The sequence below is a fragment of the Pan paniscus genome, chromosome 4 (genome assembly GCF_029289425.2).
Source record: "Pan paniscus chromosome 4, NHGRI_mPanPan1-v2.0_pri, whole genome shotgun sequence".
Taxonomy (NCBI): Eukaryota; Metazoa; Chordata; class Mammalia; order Primates; family Hominidae; genus Pan; species Pan paniscus.
In genome coordinates this window covers 33,643,283-33,664,414 of record NC_073253.2, presented here as the reverse complement: position 1 = coordinate 33,664,414, position 21,132 = coordinate 33,643,283, and the positions used below count along the sequence as shown (strand labels likewise).

The 21,132-nt window shown below is 35.7% G+C and overlaps 1 protein-coding gene across 10 annotated transcripts in view; it reads right to left on the bottom strand.

Moving 5' to 3' along the window:
* Positions 1–21,132, bottom strand: part of SSBP2 (single stranded DNA binding protein 2) — a 324,480-nt gene that overhangs the window by 217,843 nt on the left and 85,505 nt on the right. For all 10 annotated transcript variants that reach the window (XM_003822253.7, XM_063604176.1, XM_003822255.6 and 7 more), the window contains exon 2: positions 5,378–5,450. In XM_003822253.7, coding sequence (XP_003822301.1) covers positions 5,378–5,450 — 73 coding nt within the window. The remainder of the gene's footprint in view (positions 1–5,377; positions 5,451–21,132) is intronic.

Here is a 21,132-nt window from a genome sequence, read left to right as displayed (position 1 = left end):
GGCATATATTTATGCCTCTATTTTTTTTTTAAATAAGAAACTATACAAGATAGAAAAAAAGTTGGTCAAGATTTTTTAAAATGACACTTTTGAACACTTACTATATGCCAGGCACTATTATAAGCAATGTGCATATACTAACTCATTTAAACCACAGCATAACTAAAGTATTGTTACAATTATCATCATCTTATAACTAGGAAACTGAGAAAGTAAATAAGATGTAGAACATAGTTTAAACCCAGGATGTCTGGCCCAAAGCAATTGCTTTTACCTTCTATACTATATTGCCTCAAAATTAAAGTTCGAGAGACTGTTTAGGAAATACTAATTAATATTTTCTCTCTTCATATAGGTAAAAGGCAAACAGAACAGAGTTTTGGAGTCTATGATGCTCAATAATTTAGCAATCCTAATAAAATCTGAAGAAGGAATCCCTTAGATGTTTTTAAACTTCTATTTCAGGCTAACTTGTTGGCTAACTTATGACAAAGAAGGGCTAGTAATAATGCAAAAATTTTAAGAAAGGGAAAAAATCTAGAATCTTTATAAAACTCTAATTCTTATTTTCATTTGTTAAGGGTATTGAGCCTCATTCTGAGACATGAATACCATGCAAAACTTCAAGGAAGAGCAGCCATTATCTTTGTATAACGAAATGATATGACCAGAAAAAGGATAGCTTCTAATGAATCTAAAGTAACAAAAGTTAATGTAGAATTGGAAAGAAGATTCCTTAGCATTCTGTTTGTAATTATTAAATGTTGAAGAATAACAAAGATAGAGCAGAGGAAGGGCTTTGTATTGAGAATATTTCTAAATAATATTCCATTTTTTCCCCTTGGGAGTAAAAAAAAAAATGAAAAGTCACATAAACTACATTTTGGATTCAGGTAGTGGTTTAAAATCTATCATGAATCAGAGGTAACACTGAGCTAGTTGGCACAACCTAGTTAGAGAAATGTTTTTATTTCTATTGTTAGTCCATTTTTTCTTTTAATTAAGAAAAAATGACTGGGTTAATAATAATGTACCCCACTCTTCTGACTGATAACAAAAGCCATCAAGAGCAGTCCAATTTCTGATAGCCCAGGACAAGGGCATTTTTAGAAAATCAAGATTGGGCAGCTGAGATACACATCTTGCTTGTTCAGATAATGCCTGGAGTTCCAGTTGGCCTTCTCGCAACTTCACCCAAAAGAACAAGCCCATACTAATGAAAGAAGTGACCCAGCACAGTAAAACCTGATTCAGAAGAGCTCATTAACATCACGGTCATTCTTAGCCTCATCTATCCAGAGGAAGAATGTCAAATTTGGAAGAAGTAGTCTACTTCTCCTTGAACCAGGGTGAGAACATTGGATAATGTTATAATAATTGATAACAATTGGTGCCATTTCAATCATTTCTGTTTTATTATAATAACCAACTCAAATAAGTAGGTCTCCCTATTTTACATTCCTATGGAACTATTTTGATTTAGGTAAAAACCTGGGGGTAGACTAGGGAGGATTTAGGTAAGATTTTTTTTTACTACTCAGACCAGTTAAGAAGTCATTCTACAACAAGCGGCCTTAAATTTTCTGCCTGATCGAAGAGAAACTCAGAGAGAAAGCAACCCTCAACAGAAATTATTACATTCTCTAAAATATTACATTCCCTCAACATAAATTATTACATTCTCTAAAATATTACATTCCCTCAACAGAAATTATTACATTCTCTAAAATATTACATTCTCCTTTTTTTTTTTTTTTTTTACCATCCATGGTTAGGGCAAAAGGGCACCAAGACACCAGAGTACAAACCTGATGATGTCATTTTTTTTTTTTTTTTTTTTTTTTTTTTACTTTAAAACCTTCGAAGGCTCCCTTTTGCCAAAGATAAAGTCCAACTTCCTGGCATGTATGCAAAGGTCTTCATGTGCAGGTCCCTGTAGATTGTACTATCACCTTAGGTGAAACCCTGGGAAAACCGTTCTAGGAAAAGCTACTTCTAAGGTGGAGAGGGGAGGAGAGTTTTAGGCAGAGGGAATATGCCACTGAGTAAAGCCCAGATGACAGAAGCCCCATGGTATACAGGAAAACCCAAGCAGCTAGATACTGTAGAAAGTAAAATGTGAGGGAGGAAATAACGAACTACTGTAATTTAACCAACTGAAATTATCAAGAACTCTAGGATGTCCTCAGCAATGGCTTATCACAAATCTATCTCCAGGCTTCCATCTTTTAAGTTCAGATAATTTATGAGAATGTATTTTCTCTTCTTTAGTTTTGTTTTTAAATAACTGTACAAATAATATATGTAGTCCTTGTTTAAAAGAATTCCGTGACTAACGATAAAATCCCTTTGAACCCTTTAATGTCCCCACTCCCAAAACAACTAGTCTGGCATGTAAGTTCTTTCAGAACTTTTACTATACTTTATATTCATAAATATGTACCCACAAAAATATATAGTATTACTTTATGTACTAGGGTTTCCAGATACATGGCATACTTTGGCTTTCTTCTCTTACTAGACAATGTTTTGGAAGTCTATCTACATAAGTCCAAATAGATCTAACTTATTATTTTACATTATTAAAAACTTACATCTCAATTAATTTAGCCATTCCCCTACATTGGTTATTTAGGTATTGATAATGCATTTTTACAGCACCATTCAGAGTTTGGCAGCCTAGATAGTGAAGAATAGTTCTGAAAATCACATACGCTCATCTCCAAAGTTTAGAAATAATGTGTCTTCTTGGTGATAATAGTTCGTTTTCAGTTTGACGTCTCGTGTGAAAGTGAGGTAGACTAATAATTAAGAGAAATCCTCAGTTTTTGTATTCAAAATGCAGCCAGAGAAAATGAAATAATGACAAATACTTGTCAATATGTGTGAATCTCTTATGAAATTCTAATTTCATTTCCACCAAACAGTCCTAGAAATTCTGTATATACATTTTCCACTGAGCTCAAAGCCTAGGAGTCTAGTATCTAGTTATTTGCTTAATCCACATAATGCATTTGAATCCAAATACTTGAACTTCCTTGAATAAGTGAGCAACATTTTTCTTTTTTGATGAGGTTTAATAATCACTGTATCTAATATCTTACAATGTTGGTAAGAAAATATAGTTTTGGGAACCCTCCAGGATTAAGTGAATTGAGCCAATTCAAAATGGTCCTTGATACAAGGAAGGAGATCATTAAATCTTTAAAGTTTCTACTGCATTAAAACAAAAATTTTAAATTTCCAGAGTCCACTATAGATTCTTTTAAGACACTGTAAGTTGACAGTGGTTAAGAATACAAAAAGACATCCTTTTTACAATCTCAATCACTTCTTCTATAATATCAGTGAATGCGACTTAGAAAGGTCATTGCCCTAAGTCTTCTAATTAATGATTTCATGAAACACAGATACACCAAATTTTTGTTTTGATTTGAATAAACTTTTGAAATCAAATTTTTATTATACTGCATATATTCCTTCTATAGTAAAACAACTGAGTTTTTACATGTTCTGGCCAAACCTCTAAAATTCCTTATCTGCAAATAAGCCCTACCAGTTCACATATACTAGTTAATTAGAAATAAGAGTGAGGGTTGTGTGCGTTTGTTTACTTTGAGCTGCAGCTAAATCTCAAGAAGGCTATACCTCAGGCAGGGAACTATTGGCAATGAGTTGTCTGTTGTGCTCTTGATGTGCTGGGGACCAAACTGGTGAGATCACCAGAGATAATATGATTTCAAGCAGCACTGTCCAATAGAAATAGAAACATGGGCCACAAATAAGAGCCACATGTATAATTTAAAATTTTTTAATTTTTAATTTTTATGGGTACATAGTAGTATATATATTTATGGGGTACATAAGATATTCTGATACAGGCATATAATGTGTTATCTAATTTAAAACTTTTAATAGCCACAAAAACTTTTAATAGCCACATTTAAAAAGAAAAGGTAAAATTAATTTTAGTAATATATTTTATTTTACCTAATATAGGCAAAATATTATCACTTCAATGTATGACCAAAATTTTAAAATTATTAATATTTTATATTCTTTTGTTCACACTGTCTTTAAAATACTGTACTTCACACATATAGCACTTCTTAATTGCATCATATTTCCAGTGCTCAAAAATCTATATATGGCTAGTATTTACCATATTGGACAGCACAGATATAGAGGAAAAACCAAAAGCATTGGGATTAACATAGACCTAAGTCTGAATTCTAGTTCCATAACTCACTAAGCTCTGTGACCATGAGCCAGTTATATAAACACTCTGAGCCTTGTTGTCCTCATCAGTAAAACGGAAAGAATATAACCTGCTATGCAAATTTCTTATAAGAATTAGAGATAATATATGTAAAATACCTCGGCACATTGTATGCCTGGCACATAACAGAGCTCAATAAAATCCTCATCATCCTCATATACATAGGAGACAAACAAGCACCACTGTAAGAAAGGTCAAATTCCAGCCAACCTAGGTGCCTATCAGTGGTGGATTAGATGAAGATGGGGTACATATACACCATGGAATACTACGCAGCCTAAAAAAGAATGAAATCATGTCTTTTACAGCAAGATGGGTTAAGCTGGAGGCCATAATAATAAGCAAATTAACACAAGAACAGAAAACCAAATACTGCACATTCTCACTTATAAGTGGGAGCTAAACATTGAGCACACATGGACATAAACATGGGAACACTAGACACTACAGTCTACTAGAGGTGAGAGGGAGGGAGGGGAGCATGAATGGAAAAACAATCTATTGGCTGCTATGCTTACTACCTGGTGACAGTATCTATACCCTAAATCTCAGCATCACATAATATGCCCACGTAACAAACCTGCACATGTACCTCCTTATCTAAAATAAAAGTTGAAATTTTTTAAAAAAAGAAAGAAAGTTAAGGTGGAGAAGAGAAAGAGAAGAACTTGAAATATGGTTATCAAAATGTTTTCTAACTACAATCAATCAGCGATCATCCATACAAAATAAACAAAATCCACATTTTCCAAAATTATGATATTGTTCGAGTGAGAGATATGGTTGAGGGTTTATAACTCTCACAAATTTTTTAGAGCAAATTTTTAAAATTTTTTGATTATTGTTGCCATGCTAATATTACTTTCCATTTCTAAAAAGAGAAAATGGCTGGAAAGGTGACTAGAAGATTGAGTGGCACAGAAGTGGCATGGGGATAAAAATGCTTATACATAATCTATAAAAACTATACTATGTATACGGATAACTAGGAATTCACTATATAATACATAACAAACTTTTTTCAAATAATTATTATAGTATGTTTTCCATTCATTTATATAAGATCAAAATGCAATACAGAAAATATATAAAACATACCTCTGATAAAAATGTTTGGGCTGATTTCTGAGCTCCTACATGGAGCAGATATTCATATACGTAGAGTGCTAACCTGGAAAACAAATAAAACATTTATTGAGAAGAGGAATATTAAAATTCATTCTTTAAATAATGCACATCTTTCCATTGCTGAAATATCTTACACACTAACAGTGACCAAAAATAAACCCTTCCCATACTATTTCAATAGGAATTATTAATAATACATGTATGTTCAGAAAGAACTTAAAGTAATTAAAAGTAGCACATGAAGAAAAAGACAAATGTATTTTTTCTTGGCAAGAAATATATAGAGATTTTTTCTTGAATCATCTCACTTATCATAAGCTCATTCCCATTGCTATATCTATTAATAATCTCTAAATCCCATTTGAAGACATAATAACCTTTCATTAGTAAAAGAAATGAATTAAGTTAGTGAACTTTCCCAATTCTTTATGTCCTTCAATCTTTTTGGCGAATGTTAATATAAACTCTAGCTGTTTGTAGAAACATATGCCACAACTTGCGTTGAATATCCATTTTAATATTTGCTCAGCAACTTCTCCTTATTCTTTAGATTTGATTGTTAAGCCAATAATACTTTAGTTTATAAGGCATTCAAATTCACAGCAAACTACAGCATTATGTAAACTTTAAAGATATCAGATCATATTAAGCATACGGGAGCTTACAGTTTAAAGGTTAACAAAATTATGTATAAATTTTTCATTCAAATATAGAATATTCAATGTGTTGTATACACAAACTACTCTCATTATCTTGTAGATTCAGAATTTTGAAGCTACACCATGTGGCTCAATTTCAGTTGAGCTGTTAACAAAATATTATTCATAAACCCAAATTAGTCTGAGGCAGTATTTTTAATGATATCTTGGACCAATGCCCAGATAGCTCACAACAGTTCAGTTTCTGCTACACTATATTTACCAATATTGAACCAGGTTTACAGTAAACAATACAATGTAACAATAACCACAATTCTGTGGTTATAGTTGTACCACTTCTCTTGCCAAGCAGATTTTCGACTGTTAAAGATTGATGGCATTTACAAAAATGAGTATTTTCCTTATTTTCATGAAAACATATCATGCATCTGTCATGAAAAGAGAAAGCTTGTACAAATTCAGTTGCTCTGTCCATTTAATTCTTTCCCCATTCCAAAATTGCCAAATACTTAAAATGAGAGTTATTCTGTAGCTACTAAACACCTTGAGAGAGTAGACCTGTTAAAGTTACTCATAGAAAGTAAGTTATTGACAGTGAGGATGAATGTAATTTAGAAACATCTCCAAACATATTCAAATTGAATGACACTTCCTACATCAGTGCTTCTCAATTGTTTTTCCTACCCTAACACAATAAGCTATATAGCAGGCTCCTTTCAGTAGCAGGATCTCCCTGTGGAAGTGTGGCTTATCACCCAAAGTACATCATAAGGGATACAGGAAATTGGAATATTCCTGTAGTTTCAAACAATCCTGCTGGTGATTCTTATCACACATTCTTCAAACACATACCCCACACCTTGTTACCTCCACTAGTGACTCTCAACTCTACCGCATGATTCAGTGCCCATGATGGCAAATTGTATCTTGGAAAAGGATAATATCTGTAAAATCTTCTTGGATAGGCTGTGAAACCTCAAAATTGCCTGCCAGTGGCAGTTCTGCCCCACTGCCTGAAAAAAAAACATAGACTGAGGTAATTCCATGTGGCTTCTAAACCCTGAGCCTAGAGCCAAACCAGTGGTTAGCATAGGAAAGAAATCCACACCTAAGTAAAAGGCTGAACAATAAAGCTGGTCCACCAAGCTTGGGGAATTTGAAAGTGAGAGGCAGAGAGTGAATGAAGCAGGGGCACCATGACAGGCCTGGTATGGAGAGAACAGACTTCAGAACGGTCAAGGCCAGGGTACATCTGTGGCTGTGTCCTTTCAATAAACCCCATTCCTTTAAGTGAGTTAACTCCTTGTAACGTCTTCTTTTTCATATTAACGGGGGTAATATAGTTAGAAGCTTCTAAGTTTTCTTTAGTACCTAAGAAACAAAAAGTTTACCTATTTACAAGTAAAATTAAGTGATAGTCCTCACTTTCTCTCTCTGTAAGTCTAAAACAGTGATTCTAAAAAATGTATTGGAAGGAACTGAGAATAACGGGGGTAAGGGTTTCAACTGGAGATTCTGAAGTATCTTCTAAGGGTGTGAGCCCATCCTCCTACCATTAGAATCTGCTGTGGCAGCTCATTGTTACCAACAGGGTGATGAAGTGGGATCCGGCTGAGAAAACCTATCTATAATGCTACCTCATATATTCATGTTCTGCAATCTCCTTTGAACAAAATTAATGGTTCTCAGGCAATCAGAATCTATGCTCCAAAAAGGGTGTCAGGGAGCAATGCATGGGTGAACAACTAATTAAGTCTACTGCCATGATGACTCCATAATACATGATCAGCAATCTCCAATTTTTTTTCATAGGATTTTTGGGAACGAGCTGTGTTTGATTACATGAGTAAGTTCTTTAGCGGTGATTTGTGAGATTTTGGTGCACCCATCACCCGAGTAGCATACACTGTACCCAATTTGTAGTCTTTTATCCCTCACCCCCCTCCCACCCTTTCCCCCAAGTCCCAAAAGTTCACTGTATCACTTTTTTTTTTTTTCATTATACTTTAAGTTCTGGGATACATGTGCAGAACGTGCAAGTTTGCTACATAGGTATGTATACACATGCCATGGTGGTTTGCTGCACTCATCAACCCCTCATCTACATTAGGTATTTCTCCTAATGCTATCCCTCCCTTACCCCCTCACCCACCGACAGGCCCCGGTGTGTGATGTTCCCCTCCCTGTGTCCACGTGTTCTCATTGTTCAACTCCCACTTATGACTGAGAACATGTGGTGTTTGGTTTTCTGTTCCTGTGTTAGTTTGCTGAGAATTATGGCTTCCAGCTTCAACCATGACCCTGCAAAAGACATGAACTCATCCATTTTTATGGCTGCATAGTATTCCACAGTGTATATGTGCCACATTTTCTTTATCCAGTCTATCACTGATGGGCATTTGGGTTGGCTCCAAGTCTTCGCTATTGTGAATAGTGTTGCAATAAACATATGTGTGCATGTGTCTTTTTAGTAGAATGATTCGTAATCCTTTGGATATATACTCAGTAATGGGATTCCTGGGTCAAATGGTATTTCCAGTTCTAGATCCTTGAGGAATCGCCACACTGTCTTTCTTCCACAATGGTTGAACTAATTTACACTCCCACCAACAGTGTAAAAGTGTTCCTATTTCTCCACATCCTCTCCAGCATCTGTTGTTTCCTGCCTTTTTAATGATCACCATTCTAACTGGCATCAGATGGTATCTCATTGTGGTTTTGATTTGCATTTCTCTAATGTCCAGTGATAATGAGCTTTTTTTCATGTTTGTTGGCTGCATAAATGTCTTCTTTTGAGAAGTAACTGTTCATATCCTGGACCCACTTTTTGATGGAGTTTTTTCTTGTAAATTTGTTTAAGTTCTTTGTAGATTCTGTATATTAGCCCTTTGTCAGATGGATAGAACCAATCTCCAATATTTTAATTATCACCTCTGTGTATAGGATTTTCCAAACCTATCCCTGTAGTGACATCTTCTGTCCCAAGCTCCAAACCTACTTCTCCAAACTAAACTACTGTTTTAAGTTTGGTGTTTTTTGTTTTGGTTTTTTTTTTTGAGACAGGGTCTTGCTCTATCATCTGGCTGGAGTGCAGTGGTGTGATCATAGCCATCTTCCTGCCTGCCTCAGCCTCCCGAGCAGCTTGGACTACAGGCACACACCACCACATCTGACTAATTTTTAATTTTTTTGGTAAAGACAGGGTCTTGCTATGTTGCCAAGGCTGGTCCCGAACTCCTGAACTCAAGAGATCCTCCTGCCTAGGCTTCCCAAAGTGCTGGGATTACAGGCATGAGCGACTGGACCTAGTCAGTTTGTTTCTAAAAATATGTTTCTCTCTTAAATTGACCACGTCCAAAGTTAAATTCACCTTCTCCATCTGTTTTCATAGTACCTTTTGCTCACCTTGAATGGAACACAATTTCCCTGAAAGTCAGTTTTCTCATGTGTCAAATAGGAAGAATAGTATTTTGCTTGTATTGTCAAAAGGATTAGAAAGCACAGTAAGTAATAACAATTGTTATAATTTTGGCCAATTACCAAATCATGTATTGGATTCTAAGGACACTATCTCTCCCACATTTGCCACTCCTTTCTTTCCTCCTTCCTGCTCTGGAGGAACCACCAGGAGTCACAGCAAGAGCAGGAGCTATAATATTTGCTGTAGCACCTTCTCCATCTGTTTTCATAGTACCTTTTGCTCACCTTGAATGGAACACAATTTCCCTGAAAGTCAGTTTTCTCATGTGTCAAATAGGAAGAATAGTATTTTGCTTGTATTGTCAAAAGGATTAGAAAGCACAGTAAGTAATAACAATTGTTATAATTTTGGCCAATTACCAAATCATGTATTGGATTCTAAGGACACTATCTCTCCCACATTTGCCACTCCTTTCTTTCCTCCTTCCTGCTCTGGAGGAACCACCAGGAGTCACAGCAAGAGCAGGAGCTATAATATTTGCTGTAGCTTCAGATTATGTATTTCCCATTAGCTCCCGACAAAAGGACACTGATTCACCAGAAATAAGAATGTCCAGAAAGTTCCGGGGGAACAGCCCTATAATAAAAGATACTGTTTGAACACAAATGATTCCGGCAGAGGGGAGTGACATTGTCCATCCATGCAGGTCAATCACAGCTTGGTGCCATGTCTAGTAACGTGAGATCACCAAACAGAAGAACTCAACATTTTGAGCAGGGCATAGTGGCTCATGCCTGGGAGTAATCCCAGGAAGTGGAAGGCTGAGGCAAGAGGATAGCTTGAGCCCTGGAGTTTGAGACCAGCCTGGGCAACACAGCAAAACCCCATCTCTAATATATATATATACTTATATATATTTTAAAAATTAGCCTGTATGGCTCACACCTGCAGTCCCACTGATTTGGGAGGCTGAGGCAGAAGGATCACCTGAGCCCAGGAGTTCAAGGCTGCAATGAGCTATGATCCATCATCGTCCTCCAGTTATGAACAACAAAGCCAGATCTTATGTCTTAAAAATATATATATAAAGAAAAGAAAAAGGCAACATTTTATTTGGATTACTAGACAGTGAAAATTTAAAGATAAATATTGAATATACAAATATTTGAACAGTAATCCTTTTGAATTAACATCTTCCTTTTCCTTTTTTTGATCTTTAAGAAATTTAAGTACTTTATTAAAATACAGAGTGGCTATTTAGCAGAGTAGCTAATGTGATCTAAATACATAGAAACAAATTAACAAATACAGTAAGAGTCAGCTGCAAAAAGTAGAACCAGTCGTTTTTAAAAAGCATTGATTAATGAAAAAGCCTATCAATGATTAATGGATCATGTATCTTTAAATTATCTTCATTTAATTCTAATTTTAAACTGGATCTCAGTGACCAAGTTATCAAAATGATGACCAACAATTCTAGAGAGGGAGCCAAAGCCCGAAATGCAAAATATATCTGGTACAGCTCAGCACCTTCTTTACTCCTTGGTCACCACAGGCGCCTAAACTTTAAAAATAAGAACAGAGGTAAAGATTAAGATGGGAAGAACACAGAGAAAAGCCAAAGCCTGAGGTCATCATATAACACCTACACATGTGATGGATGCTAGACTCACTGTCCCTCAACTACACACACATGTACTCACAAATGCAGAGGGAGGCAGACTGGAAACATCAACCAACATTGACAAAATTCCAGAATTGGAATTGTATCGGTCTCCAGTTCTGACAGTCAAATATTCCTTCAACTAGGCTTCATGAATTCAGTATCTATAGTAATTTGGATTAGAATACGTCTTCAGTTTAATCTTCTATTTTTTAAGAGTGGGAGGACCCCACTTACTCTTTACTTTGCATGATTCTAACAAAAGGGTTTTTTTTTACTTAAAAATTATACAATTAGAAGGGAATTAAAGATATATAATTTTTTTATGAGACGGAGTCTTGCTCTGTCACCAGGCTGTGCCAGGAGTGCAGTGGCACGATCTTGGCTCACTGCAACCTCTGCCTCCCAGGTTCAAGTGAATCACCTACCTCAGCCTCCGGAGTAGCTGGGACTACAGGTGTGCACCACCACGCCCAGCTAATTTTTGTATTTTTATTAGAGACAGGGTTTCACCATGTTGGCCAGGATGGTCTCAATCTCTTGACTTGGTAATCCGCCCACCTCAGCCTCCCAAAGTGCTGGGATTACAGGCATGAGCCATCACGCCTGGCCAGATATATAAAAATTTTAAAAATACATAAAAGTGTTCAACTGTTGACTGTCCCTACAAAAATTAAATAAAATTAAAAAGCAATAAAGGACATAACATATAGCCTTATGTCAAGGCTAATATGTTTAATATATAAAGAGGTTTCTGGGGGAACAGGTGGTATTTGGTTACATGAGTAAGTTCTTTAGCGGTGATTTGTGAGATCTGTGACATAACATATAGCCTTATGTCAAGCTAATATGTTTAATATATAAAGAGCACAAATAAAATGACATGTATATGAAGACCTATGAAGATCTTAATTTTTAAATAATGAGCAAGGTAAGAAAATGGAAATTCAAATAGGAAGAATGGTTACACATGGCCAGTAAGTAACTCCAAAAAAAAAAAACTGTTCAACCTCCTAGTCATAAGTATTTCAAAATTTCACTAATGAATGCAGCAAAAACTTTAAAAACATTAAAGTATTCAATGCCTATAAGGGTGAAATGTGAACGTGTAAATGGTGCAGCTTTTCAGGAAAATAACATGGCAAAATGAAAAAGTCATAAGTTTTTTTTTTAAGTGCAGAACAGTTTGTATAGTATGCTCTCATCTGTATTACAGAAATATTCTATGTACATACAAGCACTGGAACAAGTCACTCCCATGCTTCCCACACTCATGGAATCATTTGAGTTCAAACAGTATCTTTTATTGTAGGCCTTTTTTCCTAGAGACTGGGGGCCTGGAATAAGAGGGAGAATTTTTTACTGCATAACTTTTCTTCTGTTTGATTACTTCCCCTGAGCTTATATTTCCTATTTAGAAAGAAATAAACAAGCAATAAAAAATTAAATACTAAACCTTTATATCCTTTTATATCCCAGCAATTTTTATTCTAAAATACTATACTAAAGAATCAGAAAGCCAAACAATTTATAATGATGCCTGGGGCAAAATTATAGCAGTGAAAAACTGGCAATCTAAATATCTGAGAAAGAAGAAATAATTAGATTATGATAAATACATGTGATGGGGAAATATATTTTTGCAAAATGTTTAATGATGTTAAGAAATGTTCATAATTCATTGCTAAAATTAAAACTCCCCAAATATATACAATGTGTGTAGAAAAAGAGTATAAGGAAATAAGAGTAATGGCTACTGGTAGAAACATTAACAAAAATAAGAAGTAACAGATGAAGTCCAACAGGTAGGAATGGGGCAGAAAAACTAAGTAAAGCAGTGAAACTAGTATGGCCAACTTGGAGTTGGGCCAAATATCCCTGTGCCTCCCTCAGAAGGCCTAAGGGCAACTCTTATTACAGTACTGTCCTCTAATCAACAATCATAATGGTAGCTTTATGTCACCAGTAAAAGATTAAACTTTGTGGCACTCTAAACAAATATCGAAGGTATTCGGCTATATAAAAATATTAAATCTCTGGTTTATTTTCTGCAAATTCTTTTCCTAGTTTGTTGTCTGACTTAATTTTAGTCAGGTTTTTTGGAGGGAAGGAGGATTTAGCTATTTAAAATAAAATTTTGACAACAGAACAGAAACTTTATTTTTTAATTGATAAATAAAAATTGTATAAAATTTTGACATATAAATATTCATAATATACAACATGATGTCTTGATACATGTATATACTGTGGAATGACCAAATCAAGCTAATTAACATATCCATTGCCTCAAATATGTATCTTTTCTGTGTGTGGTGAGAACACTTAAAATCTACTCTCTCAGCAACTTTCAAATATATAAAACATTGTTATTAATAACAACTATAGTCACCACATTACCACATTGTACAATAGATCTCTTGAATGTATTCCTAATCTAAATGAACTTTTGTTATTTTAGACAAACATCTCCAAAATCCTCCCTACTGCCAGCCCGATGACCACCATTCTATGCTGCTTCTATGGCTTCAATGTTTTTAGATTCCATACAACTGAGCCTCCTTATCTGTGGGTTCCGTGTGGTTGGATTCAACCAACCTGGGATAAAAAATACAAGCATCCCCCAGTATCCACAGGGATTGACTCCAATACCCCCACAGATACCAAAATCCACAGATGCTCAAGTCCCTTATACAAAATGGCATAGTATCTACACATAACCTGCACACATTCTTCTGTACATGTTAAATCATCTCTAGATTACTCTACTACCCAGTACAATGTAAATGCTATATAGTTATACTTTATTTTTTATGTTGTATTATTTTTTATTGTTGATTTTATTTTTTTCCAAATATTTTTTATCCTTGAATGCAGAATCCACAGATTCTAACGGCTGACTGTATAAGTGAGATTATATAGTATTTGTCTTCCTCTGCCTCACTCATTTCACTTAACGTAATGTCCTCCAGGTTCATCCATGTTGTCAAAATGACAGGATTTCCCTAATGAACATCGATGCGAAAATCCTCAATAAAACACTGGCAAACCGAATCCAGCAGCACATCAAAAAGCTTATCCACCACGATCAACTCGGCTTCATCACTGTTATGCAAGGTTGGTTCAATAAATGCAAATCAATAAATGTAATCCATCACATAAACAGAACCAATGACTAAAGCCACATGATTATCTCAATAGATGCAGAAAAGGACTTCGATAAAATTCAACATCTCATGTTAAAAACTCTCAATAAACTAGGTATTGATGGAACATATCTCAAAATAATAAGAGTGATTTATGACAAACCCATAGCCAATATCATATTGAATGGGTAAAAAAAGCTGGAAGCATACCCTTTGAAAACTGGCACAAGACAAGGATGCCCTCTCTCACCACTCCTATTCAACATATTATTGGAAGTTCTGGCCAGGGCAATCAGGCAAGAGAAAGAAATAAAGGGTATTAAAATAGGAAGAGAGGAAGTCAAATTGTCTCTGTTCGTAGATGACATGACTCTATATTTAGAAAACTCCAGTGTCTCAGCCCAAAAAATCCTTAAGCTGATAAGCAACTTCAGCAAAGTCTCAGGATACAAAATCGATGTGCAAAAATCACAAGCATTCCTATACATTAACAAAAGACAAGTAGAGAGCCAAATCATGAATGAACTCCCATTCACAACTGCTACAAACAGAATAAAATACCTAGGAATACAACTTACAAGGGATGTGAAGGACCTCTTCAAGGAGAACTACAAACCACTACTCAAGGAAATGAGAGGACACAAACAAATGGAAAAACATTCCATGCTTATGGCTAGAAAGAATCATTATCATGAAAATGGCAATACTGCCCTAAGTAATGTATAGATTTAATGCTATTCCCATCAAGCTACCATTGACTTTCTTCACAGAACTAAAAAAAACTACTTTAAATTTTATATGGAACCAAAAAAAGAGCCTGTATAACCAAGACAATCCTAAGCAAAAAGAACTAAGCTGGAGGCATCATGCTACCTGACTTCAAACTATACTATAACGCTACAGTATAGCAAAAAGGCTATAGTATACAAAACAGCATGGTACTGGTACCAAAACAGATATATAGACCAATGGAAAAGAACAGAGACCTCAGAAATAACATCACACATCTACAACCATCTGATCTTTGACAAACCTGACAAAAACAATCAATGGGGATAAAAATGGTGCTGGAAAAACTGGCTAGCCATATGCAGAAAACTGAACTAGACCCCTTCCTTACACCTTACAAAAAATTAACTCAAGATGAATTAAAGACTTAAATGTAACACCCCAAACCATAAAAACACTAGAAGAAAACCTAGGCAATACCATTCAGGACACAGGCATGAGCAAAAACTCCATGACTAAAACACCAAAAGCAATGGCAACAAAAGCCAAAATAGACAAATGGGATCTAATTAAATTAAAGAGCGTCTGCACAGCAAAAGAAACTAGCATGAGAGTGAACAGGCAACCTACAGAATGGGAGAAAATTTTTGCAATCTACCCATCTGACAAAGGTCTACCAGAATCTACAAGAAACTTTAAAAAATGCACAAGAAAAAAACGAACAACCCCATCAAAAAGTGGGCAAAGTATATGAATAGACCCTTCTCAAAGAAGACATTTATGCAGCCAACAAACATATGAGAAAAAGTTCATCATCACTGATTAGAAATGCAAATCACCACAATGAGATACCATCTCATACCAGTCAAAATGGCAATTATTAAAACATCAGGAAACAACAGATGCTGGTGAGGCTGTAGAGAAACAGGAATGCTTTTACACTGCTGGTGGGAATGTAAATTAGTTCAACCATTGTGGAAGACAGTGTGGCAATTCCTCAAGGACCTAGAACCAGAAATACCATTTGACCCAGCAATCCCATTACTGGGTATATACCCAAAGAATTATAAATCATTCTACTATAAAGACATATGCACATGTATGTTTACTGCAACACTGCTTACAATAGCAAAGACCTGGAACAAACCCAAATGACCATCAATGATAGACTGGGTCAAGAAAATGTGGCACATACACACCATGGAATACTATGCAGCCATAAAAAAGAATGAGATCATGTTCTCTGCAGGGACATGGATGAAGCTGGAAGCCATCATTCTCAGCAAACTAACACAGGAAAAGAAAACCAAACACCACATGTTCTCAGTCATAAGTGGGAGTTGAACAATGAGAACACATGGACACAGGGAGGAGAACAACATAAACCGGAGCCTGTTGAGGGGTGGGGGGTCAGGGGAGGGAGAGCATTAGGACTAATGAATGTGGGGCTTAACACCTAGATGACAGGTTGATAGGTACAGCAAACCACAATGGCGCATGTATACTACATAACAAATCTGAACATTCTGCACATGTATCCTGGAACTTAAAGTAAAATTTTAAAAATTTGTTTTTTAAAGACAGGATTTCCTTCTTGTTAAAGGTTGAATAGTATTCAATTTTGTATATATAGTCTATTTTCCTTCATCTGTTGATGGACACTAAGGTTGATTCCATATCTTGTCTATTGTGATTAAAGTGGCAATGACTATGGGAATGCAGATATCTCTTTGACATACTGATTTCATTCCCTGTGGATATACAGAGTGGGACTGCGAGATCATATGGTAGTTCTATTTTTAATTTTTTGAGAAACCTCCGTACTGTTTTCCATAATGGCTGTACTAATTTATATTCCCACCAACAGTGTACAATGGTTCCCTTTCATCCACATCCTCAATAACACTTCTCTCTTTTTTTTTAATAACAGCCATTCTAACAGGTGTCAAGTGATACCTCATTTTGGTTTTAATTTGCATTTCTCTGATAATTAGTGACACTGAGCATTTTTTCATATACTTGTTGGCCATTGGTATGTTTTATTTTGAGAAATTTCTATTCATGTCCTTTCCCTACTTTGTAATTGGGTTGTTTTCTTGCTATTGAGTTGTCTGAATTCCTTTACATATTTTTGATATTAACCCCTTATCAGGGTTTGGTTCGTAAATATTTCCCCCCATTCTCTAGGTTGTCTCTTCACTCTGGGATTATTTCTTTTGCAGAAGCTTTTTAGTTTGCTATTATCCCATTTACCTACTTTTGCTTTTGTTGGCTATGCTTTTGAGGTCATACCCATGAAATCATTGCTAAAAGCAATGTTGTGAAGCTTTTCACCTATGTTTTCTTCTAGTAGCTTTATGGTTTCAAGTCTTATGTTTAAGTCTTCAGTCTATTTTGAGTTTGATTTTTGTCTGTGTTATGAGATGAGGGTCTAATTTCATTCTGCATGCAAATATAATACAGAACTTAGATACATTCATTGAATAAGCACTTAAGTGACTTCTCTCTGCCTAATCTATGAATTTTAAAATCTGAGAAAATGTCATTGCCATACCACCAAATAAAATTATTTCCAATTGGCCAGGTGTGGTGGCTCATGCCTGTAATCCCAGCACTTTGGTAGGCCAAGGTGGGTCAATCACCTGAGGTCAGGAGTTCAAGACCAGCCTGACCAAGATAGTGAAACCCTGTCTCTACTAAAAAGACAAAAAATTAGCCGGGCATGGTGGCAGACGCCCGTAATCCCAGCTACTTGGGAGGCTGAGGCAGAAGAATCGCTTGAACCTGGAAGGCAGAGGTTGCAGTGAGCTGAGATCGTGCCACTGCACTCCAGCTTGGGCAACAAGAGCAAAACTCCGTCTCAAAAATAAACAAAAAAAATTATTTCCAATTTACCTTATGAAAATTACAACTTCTGGCCGGGTGCATTGGCTCACACCTGTAATCCCAACCCTTTGGGAGGCTGAGGCGGGTGAATCACGAGGTCAGGAGTTCAAGACCAGCCTGGCCAAGATGGTGAAACCCTGTCTCTACTAAGAATACAAAAATTAGCCGGGCATGGTGGTGGACATCTGTAATCTCAGCTACTCAGGAGGCTGAGGCAGACAATTGCTTGAACCCTGGAGGCGGAGGTTGCAGCAAGCCAAGATCGAGCCACTACACTCCAGCCTGGGTGACAGAGCAAGACTCAATCTCAAAAACAGAAACAAAAAGAAAAAAAAGAAAATTACAGCTTCTAAGAAAGAAATCTGAATTCTTTCCATTCATATGAACAAAATCCATTACATGCTTGCCAACAGGTATCATCTAACAGTACTAGGACAGATGAACTATTTAACTAATTAGGTATCTACAACAGAGACTGTTACTTAAGTGTCTAATTACAGATTCTGAACCATTCTTGTAAACGAATGAATGTACAGTCTGGGAAAGGAGTAAAGATCTTACTTTACTCAATTCTTTCTATGGTCTAGTTATGTAATTTGAGGTTAAATATAATGCTCTAAAATTTAGAATTGGTAGAAAATAAGAAAGATAGGCAAGATATTAAAGGTAAGTTTTCTAAGACAGTATTGTTGATTCACAAACAAGTTTACCAAGAAACACATAAATAAAAGGTAAATACTGCCTTTTAATTACCTATTAGCTCACAGCTAATTCCTAACTCTCTTTCTACATATATACATGTCCGTATGTATGTATGTATATAATACAACTATATATAACAAATCATTATTTAACAGAAGTCAGCTAATAAAATGGTCTTATTTTTAATCCCAATTTATAGAACAGTTAAAGTAGATATGACTTTGTATCACAGAAAAGATTCGTTAACTTTGTGAACAGGATTCATCAAGTGTTTCCTTACATTATATGTGCTAGTTATAAAACCGTATGATTTAATATTCACAAAACTTTTCAGAAAATGTACTATATATAATGTGTGCCAGTTGTAGACAACATTTGATTATGCCTCACAATACTGAAGTACACAGAGTTATGAACTATGCATAAATATCATTAGATAAGTGCCTATACAATGAGAAATCTAACTATCAATAAATGGCCACATCTGTCAACCTGACCATAATATCCTATATCTACTTTTCTACTTAGGTCTGACTATTACCTATTAAAGAACCTGTCTTTTGCAAACTATCCTTTTAATATTCAAAGAAAGTGTAGGGTTGAAACTGAAAAGTAGCCATTTAATATGGGAAAACATCCAACTTTAGCAATGGGACAAATGATTTTGTTAGCATTTTGCCATTTTCTAACATTGAGCAAGTAAAAAGATTCATATAAAAATAAGGCATGCAAATTAATGCATCCCCAGTTGTAATTTTAAAATTCTTTGAGTTAATTCACTATATGTGCAAAGGTAGAGAAGAGACAGTAAAATAACAGCTTCCAAAAATGGCTCTTCCTAATTTCTCTTGAAATTAAACTACTATAATGTACATTTTCTGTCTTGTTTATCTCTGTATGTACTTTTTTAATTTTAACTTTTTTTTCTGTTTTTTGTTTTTGTTTTTGTTTTTGAGACAGAATCTCACTCTATTGCCCAGGCTGGAGTGCAGCGGTGGCATCTCTGCTCACTACAACCTCTGCCTCCTGGGTTCTAGTGATTCTCATGCTTCAGCCTCCCAAGTAGCTGGGACTATGGGCATTTGCCACCATGCCCGGCTAAATTTTTTTTTTTTTGTATTTTTAGTAGAGATGGGGTTTCACCATGTTGGCCAGGCTGGTCTTGAACTCCTGACCTCAACTGATCCGCCCGCCTTGGCCTCCCAAAGTGCTGGGATTACTGGCGTGAGCCACCGCACCCTTTTTGGTCTTGTTAATCTCTGTATCTTTAGCTCCTAAAATAGTAGGTAACTAATAAATATTTTTGAATGCATTAATGACTCTCTCAGACCACATATAGGCATTTGTAGAATCCTTTGGTTTCTTCTATTCAAGGCAATCAAGGAAAAAAGTTTTAAGTTCTCCCCTTAGATACCTATCTTAGCACAGCATCCTCTGATTCAGCCTCTCAATTAAATACCATACTGTTCGACAACATGGAAGTTACTAAACAATTTGTTCACACTGATTTCTAATTTCTATACACAAACAGGAATTTTTTAGAAAGAAATAAATTGGCTTGTTTAATTGGGGTGACAGATTTTTGGTGTTTTATTTGTTGTGTTTTATTAAAAAGATCCTCAAAAGCATCTTTCCTCCTTATTTCCTTTTAAAAGGAAATAAAGGAAGTCTGTCAAAGATCAGATAGTTGTAGCAGTCTTATTTTTGGGTTCTCTGTTCTGTTCCACTGGTCTATGTGTCTCTTTTTGTACCAGTGCCATGCTATTTTGCTTACTGTAGCCTTGTAGTACAGTTTGATGCCAAGTAGCTTGATGGCTCCAGCTTTGTTTTTTGCTTAGGATTCTCTTGGCTATTAGTGCTCTTTTTTGGTTCCATATGAATTTTAAAATAGTTTTCTCTACTTCTGTAAAGAATGTCAATGGTAGTTTAATGGGAAAAGCATTTAAATCTATAAATTGCTTTGGGCAGTATGGCCATTTTAATGATACTGATTCTTCCCATCCATGAGAATAGACTGTTTTTCCACTTGTTTTTGTCATCTCTGATTTCTTTGAGCAGTGGTTTGTAGTTTTCCTTGTAAGCAAGGCTAGAGAATAAATAATAAAATGAAGGTAGAGGGCTATGGAAGGGGTATTTTAGAAAGAATGGTCTAGCTGCTGCCACACAGCACTGATGGATGGATATATCTAAAATCCTACATCTGAATTCCACTTCCTATCCTACACCCTTAAATCCCGGTATCAGTCACTAGAGAAGCCTCAGATATAGACAACGTAAAATAGATTAGGTTTTCCTAAAGATCTTCCAGAGTCTTTCTTTTTAATTGAGACAGAGTCTCACTCTGTCGCCCAGGCTGGAGTGCAGTGGCGCAATCTTGGCTCACTGCAACCTCTGCCTCCCAGGTTCAAGCGATCCTCCTGCTTCAGCCACCTGAGTAGCTAGGATTACAGGCGCCAGTCACCATGCCTGGCTAATTTTTTTTAATTAGTAGTAGTAGTAGTAGTAGTAGTAGTAGTAGT